This window comes from Myotis nattereri, assembly GCF_964212035.1.
Source record: "Myotis nattereri genome assembly, chromosome: 10".
NCBI lineage: Eukaryota > Metazoa > Chordata > Mammalia > Chiroptera > Vespertilionidae > Myotis > Myotis nattereri.
In genome coordinates, this window is record NC_138085.1 from 57,659,114 (window position 1) to 57,673,920 (window position 14,807).

At 39.0% G+C, this 14,807-nt stretch overlaps 1 protein-coding gene across 1 annotated transcript in view; it reads left to right on the top strand.

Moving 5' to 3' along the window:
- The window catches only part of FSHR (follicle stimulating hormone receptor), a gene marked incomplete at both ends in the record, with an annotated part of 135,592 nt that overhangs the window by 51,305 nt on the left and 69,480 nt on the right, over nucleotides 1-14,807 (top strand). The window contains one exon of the mRNA XM_081100752.1: nucleotides 9,580-9,651. Within this exon, the coding sequence (XP_080956878.1) occupies nucleotides 9,580-9,651 (72 nt within the window). The remainder of the gene's footprint in view (nucleotides 1-9,579; nucleotides 9,652-14,807) is intronic.

Below are 14,807 nucleotides of genomic sequence, written 5' to 3' on the forward strand. Positions count from 1 at the left end.
TAAGACTTCTAAAGGCAATGGTGAGCAATTGAAGAGGCATATTTATGGCTTTTTTTTTTCTTTTGCTTTGTCTTACTTTTGAGTAGGAGAGTGTCAAGGCAAGCAGTGTTAGGAAGAGCACTCTGATTATGGTAGATGAGACAGACTGGACAATAGAGACCAGAAGAGGAGGATCTGCTAGCAAGTCATAACCAAGGCTGCAGACATGGGGGAATGAGATCTGGCCTGGGTGGTGGCAGAGGGACGGAAAGGAAAGGGTAGGCTCAAGTGATTTTGACCTTTACTAGAGAAAAAGAAGGGCTAACTAATATTCAGTAATCCCTTAAGATGGTTTTCATTCTGTGTTGAGCACTTAACATAAAATTATCTCTTTTGCTTTAAACAGAATATGACTGAAATGGGAGAGCACTTGAAGAGGATTCTACTATATAACACATTGTAAAGTTTATCTGATAGGACCTTAGAGATCATCTGGTCCAACCTCCTCACTCCACAGATGGGGCTTGACTTTTCCCAATTACTTACATACCTAGTAGCAGAGCCAGCATAGAGCCCAGATTTCTAATTTTTTACCCTGGTGATCTTTCCTCTTCACTATGTTGCTTCTTCATGCTGAGCTTTTATATAAATGGGTTATAAATCAGGTATCAGATTCAGGTCAGAAGATGAATGTGAACAGGTGATAAAATGAATGTGAACAAGTGATATGATGTGGTATAGAGAATAATTCCAGAACTACTCAGTGCAAACAAGGGATGGGGGAGTTGGGAATGAAAGCCTCAACAACCTTGATATAAAGGTTGTACAAAGGAAGAGATAAAGTCAGCAGTGATATACAGTTAGCAGTAGTGCCTACATTGCTTTCCTCAGCCCAGGACAGATGTTGAGATAAGGGGACATAAATGGAAATAAAAGGAAAGCAGATTCAAAAGAGCTATTAGAAAGCCCTGTTCCCTGAAAGATGATAAAAGTGAGGAATCACCACTCTGGAAAGGCTGTGGAGGGGAAATCATGGAGGCTCAAGGCACAGTGAGATGTCATTGGAGCTGGGCTCTGAATGGTGCCTGCCTCATGAATTTCTCTCTTGTAAACATAAACTTTCCCTCCTAAATGAAACATCCTGGCATTATAAGTTGACACAATAGCTTGTGCCAGAGTCTACACAGAATAGATTATCCAAAAATTTAGCTAAGTAGATGGTCTAATGGAAACAACATCTACACAATTGGACCACCCCTCTCCAGCCATTCTGGTAGCAGGTAGACAATCCATGTGGCTGAGTTCCTGACTTGCAAATGTTTCTGGAAATCCTAAACGACGCCAAAAGGTAAAGCCAAATTACCCTCCCTGTTCTAAATTCCTCAACAGCCATGTAATAAGAACTAAATAACAGGGGAGAAAACAGGCATACGAATGCTTGTCATGCCTTTCCTTCCATTCATTCTCCTATTATGTTCATAATACTTTTTCTCTCAGAGACAAAGCGTTACAAAGGATGACCAACTCAGAAATCATAGCACATTGATCAGGATGGATTTAGTAGGGTACAACCAGCAAATCACTAGCTTTACTACCACTGCCAGGCAAGCCTACTCTGTTGACGCATTTTCCCCCATCCCAAATGAAATATGGGGCAGGCATAACTGTTCCAGGCTCATAAACGTAATGAAAGGCCACTGTTATCTATTATTAAATGTCCACTCTCCTCTGATTTAAAACTTCCCTGTTCCACTTCTTGGGCCTGCTTCGGACTCAAAAATCTACAACTGGTAAGGAAGGAACAGTTTCTTATCTCATTCTTATTCCACCTCCTCCCCCAGTTGCTGCTGATTCTGGCCTCACCTGGGTTGGGCCCAGGAAGGAGAGAGACTAGAGGTAAAGGCACTGGAGGTAACACTGCTGGTACAGTGGCCCTCTGGCTTTGGGACCCTCTGGTGTGACGCATGGGCTCCTTGGGATTCCTCACACTAGAGACCTACACCTGTACTCCCCGGAGATTGATTCCCCTGCCCCGGGCTTCCAGCAGTCCACTCCCCACAAGCTCTCTTTGGGGTCAGTTTATTATCAAAATAAGTCCATTTTCCTCGGGCTAAGCAGTCCAGCTCTCTTCTGCAGGGTCCAGATTTGGCTCCTAGGAAAGCCACACCTTTGTCTATGGAAAAACAGCTCCCTCCCAAAGCAGCTGGCCTCTTCTGACCTTTAGAGGTCAGCCTCGTCATGTTTCAGTCCCTATATCTCCCCAAATTGCAAGAAATGCGTGTCAACCCCTATAATTTGTTCTCCTAATACCTCCCACATTTGGCTTATGGTGAGGGACAAGTGCCCACTCCACACCATGGAAGAGGGGAGACAAAGAACATTGACATGGCTGTCCCTCAAGGGAGACTTCGCAACCACCAATGCATCCTTGGCATTTGTGTATACAGCCTAAATGTGTGCTAAAGGGCGAATGCTAACTGCACTCACATTAAGGTAAGGAACACATCTGTTTAATTGTTCTAAACAGTTAAGACCCACGCCAAAATGTGGAAAACTTTTGTTTTTAAGTTTAATTGTAAGTCAAATTGTATATAGAAGCCACCTCTTCCTACCTTGGTACCTCTTTCCTGCTATTCCCTGCCCCACAGGCTTCAAGACCCATGTATAACAACAAGAAAAATGAAACAACTAGATGTCCAAATAATTTTGACAGTAGGTAGTCATCTGCTGGGTCATGGTAAAAAGCCAAATCAAGTTATTTTAAATCTTTATTTTTTCTGGATGATTTACTTATTTAGTTCAATCCACCTATTTGGATAGTTTTCATACACACATTTCCAGGAAGTTGATTAGGGTAAGTTTGACCCAAAAGTGTGAAGCACAAAAACTCTTGGCATTTTGAGGTCAGGAAGATGATCAATTTCTTTTTTGCATATCTTTTGCCAAGCTGTTCTCACTCTAATTTTTAAACTTGTGTGAAATTCAAAGACCACAGAGCCCAGTGTCATTTACACTTGGGCCATCATAAAAAGGCAGCTTTCTCAGAAAGAATATTGGCTGTTTTCCAGGTGGCCAGAGCTTTTTATGGGATTTTTTAAACTATTCTCCTTTAAGCCAAAAAGGGAAATTGAATTTAGCCAAGGGTGAATGAACTGCCCAAGATATGAACTGCTTCTAACAGACACATTCAAGGGATCCTAAAGCTTCCCAATTTCAGGAAAGAAAACAGTAAATCCCACCCACCTCATTTATCAGGGAAGAGATATTAAGTAACTTGCAATAGTAAAGAAAACATTTATTTTCACAGCCATCTTGATAAGTTGTACATTTTTTTTTAGAAATCGCCCAGGCACTTTATTCCATCTTCCCTGGTGGAGCAAAGGTGCCATCTGACAAGAAGGGTATGATACCACTTCTAAATAGCTCTCTCTCTCTCTCTCTCTCTCTCTCTCTCTCTCTCTCTCTCTCTCTCTCTCTGTTTAAAAATAAATAAATAAATAAGTGATGCTTGGGATATGGCCTGGTGAGAATTTCAGTCTTGAGAAATTAATTACAAAATATTTCAAGCACAAAGTATATAGAATAATAAAAAGTAGAAAATATAGATATAGTTGTTTACCACTCTTTTTCCTCCTGTCACAGAAGTGAGCGCTGTGATGATTTTGGTGCTGAATTTTCCTTTCCATAAATATATATGCATCACTACACATGTTTTAATATATAAGCTTTATTATTATGCTGGTACAGTGAGGCTAACAGATCAGGAGGCTAATGCTACTGAAAGATAGTTTGCTACACTCACAGATCTAAGAGAAGAGTGCATACCACGCCAAGGAGGGATACAGGGAGAAGCACCAGGGTCAGTCAGGAAGCAGAGGGAGCCACAGGAAAACATGGCAGGAGTCATTATTTTGGCCTCCATTTAAATGAACCGGAAAAAAAAAAGAGGGTAAGCAAGTTTAGAATTGGCTAGTTTGAATAATTTCAGCAGACTATGGGGTGTGGGGACTCTCCTGTAGGGGTGATTGGGACAGAGGAATAGTGGCCCAGAGAGTAAGGGCTCCAGAAGGAAGGCGGCAGGGCATACAGAGTTCAGATTGGCTGTTTTGCAGATGAAAGGCACACTCACGGGCCAATCGTGAGCCAACTCTAGGAATTAGCCTTGGGAGGAGGAGTTCCTCCAAAGACACAAAGCCCCAAGATATCAAAACATCAAAATAAAGAATGAAAAGATGACTCGTGCAAAACAGTATACTGTTTTATGTGGCAGGTTGTTAACCTTTACAAAAGTCATATCATTCTGTACATATTGTATACATCTCACCAAACTTTTTTTTTCTCAACATTATGCTTTGGGAATTTATCCACATTGCTGCATGCAGCTCAAGTCAGTTCATTCCTTTTCACTGCTCTATAATTTGGCATTGTGTCAGTTTATTACTACTTATTCATTTGCTTATTCATCAGCATTTGTTTCCAGTTTTTTTGCTATCACAAATGATGTTGCAGTGATTAATCTTTTACCTGCCGCCAGGTGCACATATGGCAGAGAGACCTGGAAATAACTAGGTCCAAGAGCATTTGTACCTTCAGCTTTAATACATATTGTCAAACGGCTATTCAGAGTACACGTAGCAGTTTACCCTTCCATCAAGAGTACAGAAAATGTCCCATTGTTCCACTGCCTCTGCAGCATTGTTATTATGAAGTGTTCCTTTTAATGTTTGCCAGTGAGATGGCATGTAATGGTATCTAATTAATGTTTAAATTTACATTCTCCTGGTTACTAGTGAATTTGAGCATCTTTTCATTTGTTTATTTGACATTTGCATTTTCTCTTATGTAAATTGACTGTTCACATCTTTTACCAATTTTCTACAGGGTTGTATGTATTTTTTTGTTGTTGTTACTTTGTAAAGTTCAGGTTGCTAACACTTTTTTAGTTGTATGTGTTGTAAATATCTTTCCCAAGTCTATATCTCATCTTATCAATTACTTCATGTATCTTTGTTTTACAGAAAATTTAAGTTTAATATAGTCAAGTGTATTGGAAATTTTCTTTCCAATTTTGCTGTGCAGTTTTTTGTGTCTTTTTAAAGAAAGTTTTCTAAACAGAATATTGTATTTTATTTAAAAGTTTTAATGTTTTGCTTTTTCCCATTTAGATCTTTAGTAAACGTAGAAGTGAGATTTTTAATATGGTAACAAAGAAGGATCTTATGTTATTTTTCCACTAGGATAAACAATAGTATCCCTTATTGATTAGTCCATATTTTTCTCCATTGATTTTTAATGCTACCTGGTCATTTGCCATTTCCTATATTTTATAGTCTATTCCTGTGTTTTTTATTCTCTTCCATTGATCTATTTCTTAATCCCTGTCAATACCACAGCATTTTAATCATTATAACTTCATAAAAATCCTATTACCTCACCTATAATTTCCCCGATCTTGTTTTACTACTTAAAAATTGTTTGGGCTATTCTTCCATCTGAATATTCATCAGCTAGTCAATTTCTATGCACACATATCAAAACAAAACAAAAAATATTGGGCCTTAGATTGGTCTTGCATTTAACTTATTAATATTAAAATAGATATCTTCACAATATTGAGACTTCCCATTTAGAATGTGCTATTTTTGTATGCTCAGGGCTTTTCTTAATGCTTTTAAATTAAATATTTGATTATGCTTGCTCCATAAATTGCTGTCTTGTTTTCTTGATGTCTTATTGTATAAGTTTTGTGGTCATTGTAACTGATATACTTTAAAATATTAAAAGAATGCAAATGATTTTGTGTACTAATTATAAAGCCAGATACCTTACTAGACTTTCTTATTAGTTTTAATAATAATCTTAGATTATTTTAAGAATAAAATTTCTTTGTTGTATAGACAATCATGTTACCTTTAAGTAATGAAAGTTTTAAAATAAAAAATCCTAACATATATTTTTCTTCTTTTACTGTGTAGACAAGATATCTAGCACAACATTAAAGAAATATGTAATGGCATACATCCCTGCCTCATTCCTAATTTTAATGGAATGTGCCTAATATTTCACCATTGAGTATATTTATTGTAAGGGTTGATAGACTTAATTCTTTAACAGATTAAGAATACTCCCCCTTCTCCTTATCTGTCAAAAGTTTTTATCATGGCCCTCGCCGGTTTGGCTCAGGGGATAGAGCGTCGGCCTGCGGACTGAAAAGTCCCAGATTCGGTTCTGGTCAAGGGCATGTACTTTGGTTGGGGGGCACGTCCCCAGTGGGGGGTGTGCAGGAGGCAGCTGATCCAATGTTTCTCTCTCATGGATGTTTCTGACTATCCCTCTCCCTTCCTCTCTATAAAAAATCAATAAAATGTATTTTTAAAAAAAAGTTTTTATCATGAATGGGTTGTTTTTATCAAATACATTTTCTATGACTCTTAAGAAAATCATGTGGCTTTTCTCTCTTAATTCCTAATATGTGGAAATTTTCTTTAATAGGGTTTTCTGATATTTAACAACCCTTTAATTCTCGGACAAACCCAAACTGATGATGATGTGTTATTTGTTACCTCTATTGGATATATATTGGCACTATATTATTTCAGATTTTTCTATTTATATTAATAAGTGAGACTGACTTAAATATTTTCATTCTTTTATTGTCTCTGTCTGGCTTTGTTACTGATGTTACACCAGCCACATAAAATGGGTTGAAGAGTATTCTCTTTTGCTAGTCTCTGGAATAGTTTGTGTAAGATTGAGATTTTCTATTATTTTAAAGAGGTAGAATTTACTTTTTAAATCAGATGATGCTGACCTTGTTTTATGCTCGGTAGCTTTTAAACTACCAACCCAATTTGTTAATGTTTATAGATCTATTAAATTTTTCTATATCTTCTTGAGTCAGTTTTGGTTAAATATGTATTTCTAAGAAAATTGTCCATATTGTCTGATTTTTTCAAATCTAATGTTATAAAATTGTTCTTAGGTTTCTCTCATTTAAAACCCATTATACTGGTAGTTAAGTGTCACTTTTCATGTTTCTCACTGTTTTATTGTTGTTATTTTCTTGCTTAAAGTTAACATATTTTTATTCTATTAATCTTTCCAAAGAATTAGCTTTTGATTTTGTTGATACATTTCATTGTTTTTAATTAATTTCTACTCTTATCTTGATTATTTTTTCTCTTCACTTTCTTTAGATTTCTTCTCTCAAGGCATACTTAAACTTTGCACTGTGCTTTAATCTGTTAGACTCATTTACTTTATTTCTAAAATGAAAATTCACTAAGAATAAAGTTCCTTTTTCTTTTGCCATTACTAATGTTCCTTATTTAAAAGAGATTTGCACACACCTTTTTTTTTTAAAATTAATTACAGCTAAATCAATAAAGACATAACAAATTATCAGAAAGTTTCTGGTTAAAGCCTTCCATGATAGGTCAGGTTTGCAACTTTAAGTGATAAACAGTTTTCTTTAAGAAACATTCAAATAAGGTTACTTTTTTATAACAATCGTTTTTAGTGTTAGATTTCTAAATCAAGAGTCCTTGAAACTATTGTAATAAAATTTTCAATATTACAAGAAAGTTTCTTTACCCATCTTAGCATAAATTTATGTAGAAACTTAACCTTATAATTGTGAAATACCACGTTTAGTATAGATTGAACTTAAACTCTATGTATCAAATTAAGTTTAGCTGAGTGTTTATCTTCTCAAAACATTTTTATCAACAGCTTATCATTTAATCAATTTTCTTAGTAAACTGCTTTTGAGTTTGCACCTTAAGTTCTGGCCACAAATGGAATAAATAAATATTGGATTTATAATTTTCTGTTTCCAGGATTCTGTTGTTCTTTCACTAGTTTCCTATGGAAGTGTAGCTCATTAATTTCCCATATTTTTCCTTTTTCTGGTATAATAGAACTACAAATTCCTCTATAAGTAACAGTTAAGCTACAACCCATAAGTTTTATATGTTGCATTTTAACTAAATTCCAAGTAATTCCTAATTTTTATTGTAATTTCTTCTTTGACCCATATCATTTAAATGGATGTTTATTTTGTTTTGGTTTAGATTTTCCCATTGGGTGCACATGTGTTGGGGTGGGGAGGGGGGAGTTCATTTTATTTTCTTGTTGATTTCAAAGTAACTAAATTGCATCATTGTCAAAAAAATGATTTGTTTGATACCAATTTGTTTGTGACCTAGTTCTTAGTCAATATCTTGTTAGTATTTCTTATTAAGTAGGTAAGTTTTCCAATGATTATGAAAATCCACCTATTCAATAAGGAGCACTAATTTCTTTGTTCAGTATTCCTCCTTGCTTTTTGTTCTTCCTCACTGATTTAATTTTTCTTATTTATAAAAGAAGTCTTTTGCTAAAACTTTGTGGTTGTGGCTAATTAAATTTTTCTAAATGTGTCTTTAGCATCACATTTGAAAATAAACATTTTGTGATATAGTACTCTAAATTTGCAATTATTTTCTCTAATAATTCTGAAGATGTGTTTACAAGTTTTCTAATTTTTAATTTGATGATGATATATCTTTTTTCTCTCTGTTTGCATTTAAAATATTTTTATTGTCTACAGTTTTAACTAATAGATATCTGGCAGGGGATTTATTTTTGTTCCTGTCCTGGGCTTTGTTGAGATTTCTGAATCTGAGGATTTATGTCTTTTATAAATTATGAAAAATTTCCAGATTATATTTCATTGAAAATTGTCATCCGTCTTCTGTACCTTTCTTTTTAAAATGCATGAGAAAGAGAGAGAGAATGCACAGACAGATGAAAGAAATGGATCTTTGCATCCCTCTTCCATGTTTCATCTCATGTACCAGTTTTCCATCAAAACACAAATCCTTTGGCTAAAAAGTCCAGAAAAACTGCCCTTCCCCACACTTTGGCTTCAGTTTACCCTCTTAGTATTCTGCTTTGTATTCATTGTTCAGGTTTTCAGTTGGACCCCTGGAGATTTCTCATATATTCTTGCAAGCTCAGCTATGCATTTAGAACAATATTTTTTATATGTTACATAAGAAATCTAGGCTATTTTTAGTGGAAATATCTTCAATTTATCTAGTTTAAAGCCTTTCAGGAAATGAAAATCAAGACTTTCCATCTTCAGAAAGGATTTAATTATGTTAAGTTTTAAACACTTAATACAAGTACAGGCCATAAAAATTCTTAAAATATGCCTGCTACTATTGGGTTCATTGTCTCTTTGAAAGATCAGCTACGAATGACAAAAAGGGAAGAGGTATTCAGGGTTGGAGTAGAGGAAGGGCTACAGTAGGCAATATGGGATAGGGGTGACAAGCAAGGTTCATATCCAGCTCTACCATGAGCTGTGTGACCCTGGGCAACTGTTGTAACCTCCCTAAACCTGTTTCCTTTTATGCAAAATGGGGATAACAACAGTGCCTGCATCACTGCTTCACTGCTTTGTGGTGAAGGTGAAGAGAGACCATGTAAAAGCAATTTCAACCATCCTTAAGTGGCAAACACTCAGTGCATGTTTGCTGTTAGCTGATAACAATGCATTAGACACTTATTTATGAATGGATAGGCTGTGATATTTTATGTCCACTCTCTTTTCAGGAGGTTTGTCCTCACCAAGCTTCGAGTCATCCCAAAAGGAGCATTTTCTGGATTTAAGGACCTGGAGAAAATGTATGTACCTGACAATACCGAGTGTGAAGGCCTCCATCAGGCCATGGGCAGCAGCCTCAGATCACATCTAGTGGGATACCCTATGCTTAGAAGCCAGAAAACCCTCCACACGACCTCCCGTTTTATTTCCGTATCACAGCTCCCAAACAGTAATGTGGACTCTTTCTGAGTGGGGCACTGAAATGAACACAAGCAATCCAAGAATCCTCACTGCTTCCTTCTATAAGGTGTTGCTTCCAGAGTACTTGCGAGTGGAACTTTCATAAACAAAAGTCTGTTTTCTCTGCTGACATCATTCTTCTTCAGGGAAACCTTCTATCATTTCTGACTAATATTTAATTGACAGCAGCGCCTAACATTTGTGCTTTAGAGCTTTGCTAGGCTTCCTGTTGCCAAGCCACACTGACAAGTGGTAATTGATACATAAACATTTAAAAGTACTGGGAAGGTTTACAGCACTGGGGGAGGTTTCCTTTGAAAAGAGAAAACTCCTTCGTTAATGCAAACATTCACTTTTTTGGGGGGCTTTTTTTTAATATAATTATTGATTAAGATATTACATATGTGTACCCTCTACCCACCCCCCTCCCCCCCGCTCATCCCCTCACCCCCCCGTTGTCTGTGTCCATTGGTTAGGCCTATATGCTTGCATATAAGTCCTTTGGTTGATCTTTCCCCCTTGCCCCCACCCTCCCCTACCTTCCCTCCAAGGCCCGACAGTCCAATCAATGCCTCTCCGTCTCTGAATCAGTCCTTGTTCATCAGTTTATGTTATTCATTATATTCCACAAATGAGTGAGATCCTGTGGTATTTATCCGCTCTCCAGTTCCATCGATGCTGTGGCAAATGGTAAGAGTTCCTTTTTCTTCTTCCTCTTCTTAAAGGATACCTTTCAGCATTTCATATAATGCTGGTTTGGTGGTGATGAACTCCTTTAGCTTTTTCTTATCCGTGAAGCTCTTTATCTGACCTTCCATTCTGAATGATAGCTTTGCTGGATAAAGTAATCTTGGTTGCAGGTTCTTGCTATTCATCTCTTTGAATATTTCTTGCCACTCTCTTCTGGCCTGCATGGTTTCTGTTGAGAAATCAGCTGACAGTTGTATGGGTACTTCCTTGTAGGTAACTGACTGTCTTTCTCTTGCTGCTTTTAAGATTCTCTCTTTATCTTTTGCTCTTGGCATTTTAATTATGATGTGTCTTGGTGTGGTCCTCTTTGGATTCCTTTTGTTTGGGGTTCTCTGCGCTTCCTGGACTTGTAGGTCCATTTCTTTCACCAGGTGGGGGAAGTTTTCTGTCATTATTTCTTCAAAAAGGTTTTCAATATCTTGCCCTCTCTCTCCTTCTGGTACCCCTATAATTCCGATGTTGGTACGCTTGAAGTTGTCCCAGAGGTTCCTTACACTATCTTCATATTTTTTGAATCTCTTTTCTTTTTTCTTTTTCGGTTGGGTATTTTTTGTTTCTTTTTCAAATTTTTTTCAAATCTTTGACTTGATTCTTGGGATCCTCTTGTCTGCTGTTGGATCTCTGTAAATTATTCTTTATTTCAGTCAGTGTATGCTTAATTTCTAGTTGGTCCTTTTTCATGTCCTCCATGGTCTCACTATACTCCTTGAGGGATTCATTAAATTTATCGGCGGTTTCCATAAAATTCTTGAAAAACCTTATAAACGTGGCCTTGAACTCTATATCCAGTCATTTGCTTTTCTCTGTTTCTGCCATTTGTGACCTGTTTCTTTGTCTCCGCATTTTGGCTGCTTCCCTGTGTTGATAGAGTGGCCCTGCGCGCCAGGTGTCCTGTAGGGCCCAGTGGCTCATCCTCCCCAGTTACCTGGGGTGGACACTCTTGGTGCACTCTTGGTGCCTTGGTTGTTGTAGGATCACTGGGAGGAATTGACCTCCAGGCCAATTGGCTGTGGGAATCAGCTGTGTCTGAAGTGGGAGAATGGTCCCCCTCTGACCACTGGGTACAGTGGCTCCTGGATCTAAGGAGGTGCTAATTCAGCCCCTGCCTGAGGCCACACAGCAGGAGCCACGAAGAGGCTCAGCTGTGAAGCAATGCAAGCCGCTGCGGGGCCTTGGGCCTTCTCTTGGAAGTTCCAGGTCTGCCTGGCTGGGCTGTAGTTAGGTACATTCACATGCAAAAGCCTCTGCCGCAGCCTGGGTGGGGCGGGGTCTCAGGGAGTCAAAGGGCGGAGAAAGCAGCTATGGTGATTCTCCGCGCCCGGAGTCGCGCGTCTCAGTGTCCCGGTAAGGGCTGCAAGCACCTCTGAGGGAAAGCCGCCCTCAAGTTCGCCCGCTGCCGCCTGACAGAGCAGCCTCTCCCCGTATGAGTCCTGGGTCCCCAGAGACTTCCCGGAACCGGAGTTCAGAGCAGTCGGGAGCTTGTGATTCAAAAAGACAGCCGCGTCCTCAGGTGCCACCCCCTTTCCGCGTGCGCGAGCCGCCGCCGTACCTCTGCACTTCACCTCCGCAGCTCCTCTGGCTCTCAGCGTGCTTTTCTTTTCTTCTAGTTGTAGAAATTACACTCAGCCAGCGTTCCTGTTGTTCTGGACGATGTTTGCTCCGTCCTTTGGGATATTTTTCAATTGTTGTGTGAGGCAACTATTTCCCGGTGTTTATCTATGCCGCCATCTTAGTTTCTCCCCAAACATTCACTTCTTATTGGGTTAGTTTATGTAGGGATTTTCTTAAAATGGTGAACAGCAATAAAAAGCAGAACAAATTCTCCCATATTTTAGGTAACCCACTCTCCCTTCAAAGGCCCTTAATTCCATCTCCCAGGCCTTCCGAGCCGGGAAAACGTGTTCTTCACTGCAGTGGCAGCCAGATGTCAGGACTTAAGGGCCAATAAACATAGCAACAGATAAACTGATCACACCAAGGGAATGAAAGCAACCCTCCAGGTGACATGTGCTCTCCTTCCTGAAGCCATTCAATTTTTCCTCTTGGTTCTTTCTCTCACCCCACCACCCCTTTAAGAAGAATATTTACTGAGGTTTGAGGGAAAGAGAAACCCATGAGTGAAAGAAACACAAAGCAGGTAGTTATTAAACCACCTGCTTAGAGGGGAGTGGTCAGAATCCTAGGATTGGGGGTTAGTTTTAATACAAACTTACAGTGTAATCTCAATTAAGTCACTGTATCTTTCAGGGCCTTGATTTCCTCACCTGGGCACTAAAGGAGGTGTTCTATAAGGGGGAAATGGTTTATGTGATCTCTAATTTCTCAGTGCAAGCACGCTCCAGGTGGGTGAGAGCCCAGTTTAAGACCTGCAGTCTTCAGGATTTACCTTCTTGAAGACATTCAACACTCACAGGAATTGGGAGGTGGAGCACTCGTCTGAGCAGAGCTCACCAAGGGAAAGAGGAAAGCAATAGACTTGGCGAGCTTTTGGCTCAAGGTGTGTTCCTGATGGATTACTATTGCCCTGCCTGAAACTAACATAGACTAGATTATTGCCCCATAATTGAATCAAAATTATTCTAAAATACAGGAATATCAGACATCACAAATAATCCACCTTAATAAAATTCAATCAGCAATGTGACTGACCGCTAATTGGACGTTCAGCCTCAGACAAGACCTCTCTGTGGTGATCTAAATGGTTGAGCTGAGCTGACATAGCAATGATTTCAGAGACAGGGCAGCTAGCTCAGAAACTCCTCAACTTCCTCAGCTGCAGCTTGTCCATCTCTGCCTCGTGTCTTTATTACCCAGCCTGCACTAGCACAGTGAGTACTCAAAAATTAAAATTATAGTGATCTTACTTTTTCCAACACCGTTTATGTCCTGAGGCTTCAAAAACACAACCTAGTAGAGAGACTGGCACTGAATTGAACTCTGAACAGACTCTTTGTGCCCTTCCATCTCTGTGCTCACCTTCATTCATTATCTCCCCTTCTCTATGAGTTCTCATCTCCTTTCCAGATCTTTCCTCTGCATTTTTCTTTTTCCTTCTGTTTTTATCCAGTTTCCTGAACTTAATAAATATTGGCTTCCTCTCCAATATCACCCTCTCCACAAGTCATAAAATTCCTTTCATTAATTTCAACGTGTGGCCAAGGTTCACCTATCCTTATTTAAAAGGGGGGGGGGGATAGTTTTCTGTATAAATTCTTCCCTCCTTCCCTGCTACCTTCCCCTCTCCTCCCATCACTACCACTCTTTAGAAAAAGCACCTATATTCACTGCCTCCCTCTTCTTTCCTTTCAATCACTCCGTAGGCTGCCCATGTGCAAGGTGGCCACCGATTACCTAACACTATTATTCTAGTAAAGTCCCTAACAATACCATAACGGACTAATCTAATTACTTCTACTTTGTCTTCCTGGTACTTAACTTACATGCACTGAAATAGATTTCACTGACCACTCATGCCATTCTTAATGCTGTTCCCCTTTTCATTTCAGTGACGTCACACCCTTCTGCCTGCCCTCTTACCTTCCCAGACTACTCCATAAGCCATCTCTCCATCTGTCTTGTTCCTCAAAGTTCAGATATTCTGGGGATCCATTTTTGGCCATTTTTCTTTTTTATAGTCATATCCCTAAATCATTATTCATCAAAGAATGTCATACTATCATGGCTCCTTAACCTTCATCTCTAACCCCACCTCTCTTCTGAGACTGTAATTTTTGTTTTGAAATGGAAAACCTCCAAAATATCCACACCTAAGTAAACGGCAAGTGCCTCAAATTCAATATGTGCACATTATCTCTCTCTTTAAATTTCTCATCTTCCCATGCAGCCCAGAGAATAATATCACCATCTGTCCAGACTCCAAAGCAAGGAAATTCTGTCTTCCTTGACTCAGGACCCTCTGTCCCTCATACCCAGGTGCTCCTCAGATCCTATTTACTCCCCCACAAAATAATCCCCAGAATGCCCTCCTCTCACTCCTGCTGCAATTAGATCCAAAGTCTCATCAACTTACATAGCCTCCTGCATGAGGTTACCATGCCTGTCTCAGCTTCAATCTCCCCACCACTCTGCTGCCAGACCTGCGCAGCTCAAACTCACTTGCAGAAGAAACTGGAAGGGACCCTTATTGCTATGGATTTAGTCAAAAGCCCCTGGCACATGCATTGTATCACACACTTTCACCAGGTAGGAAAATGTGCCATTTCCCAAGCATTTTCATTCCCAGAAA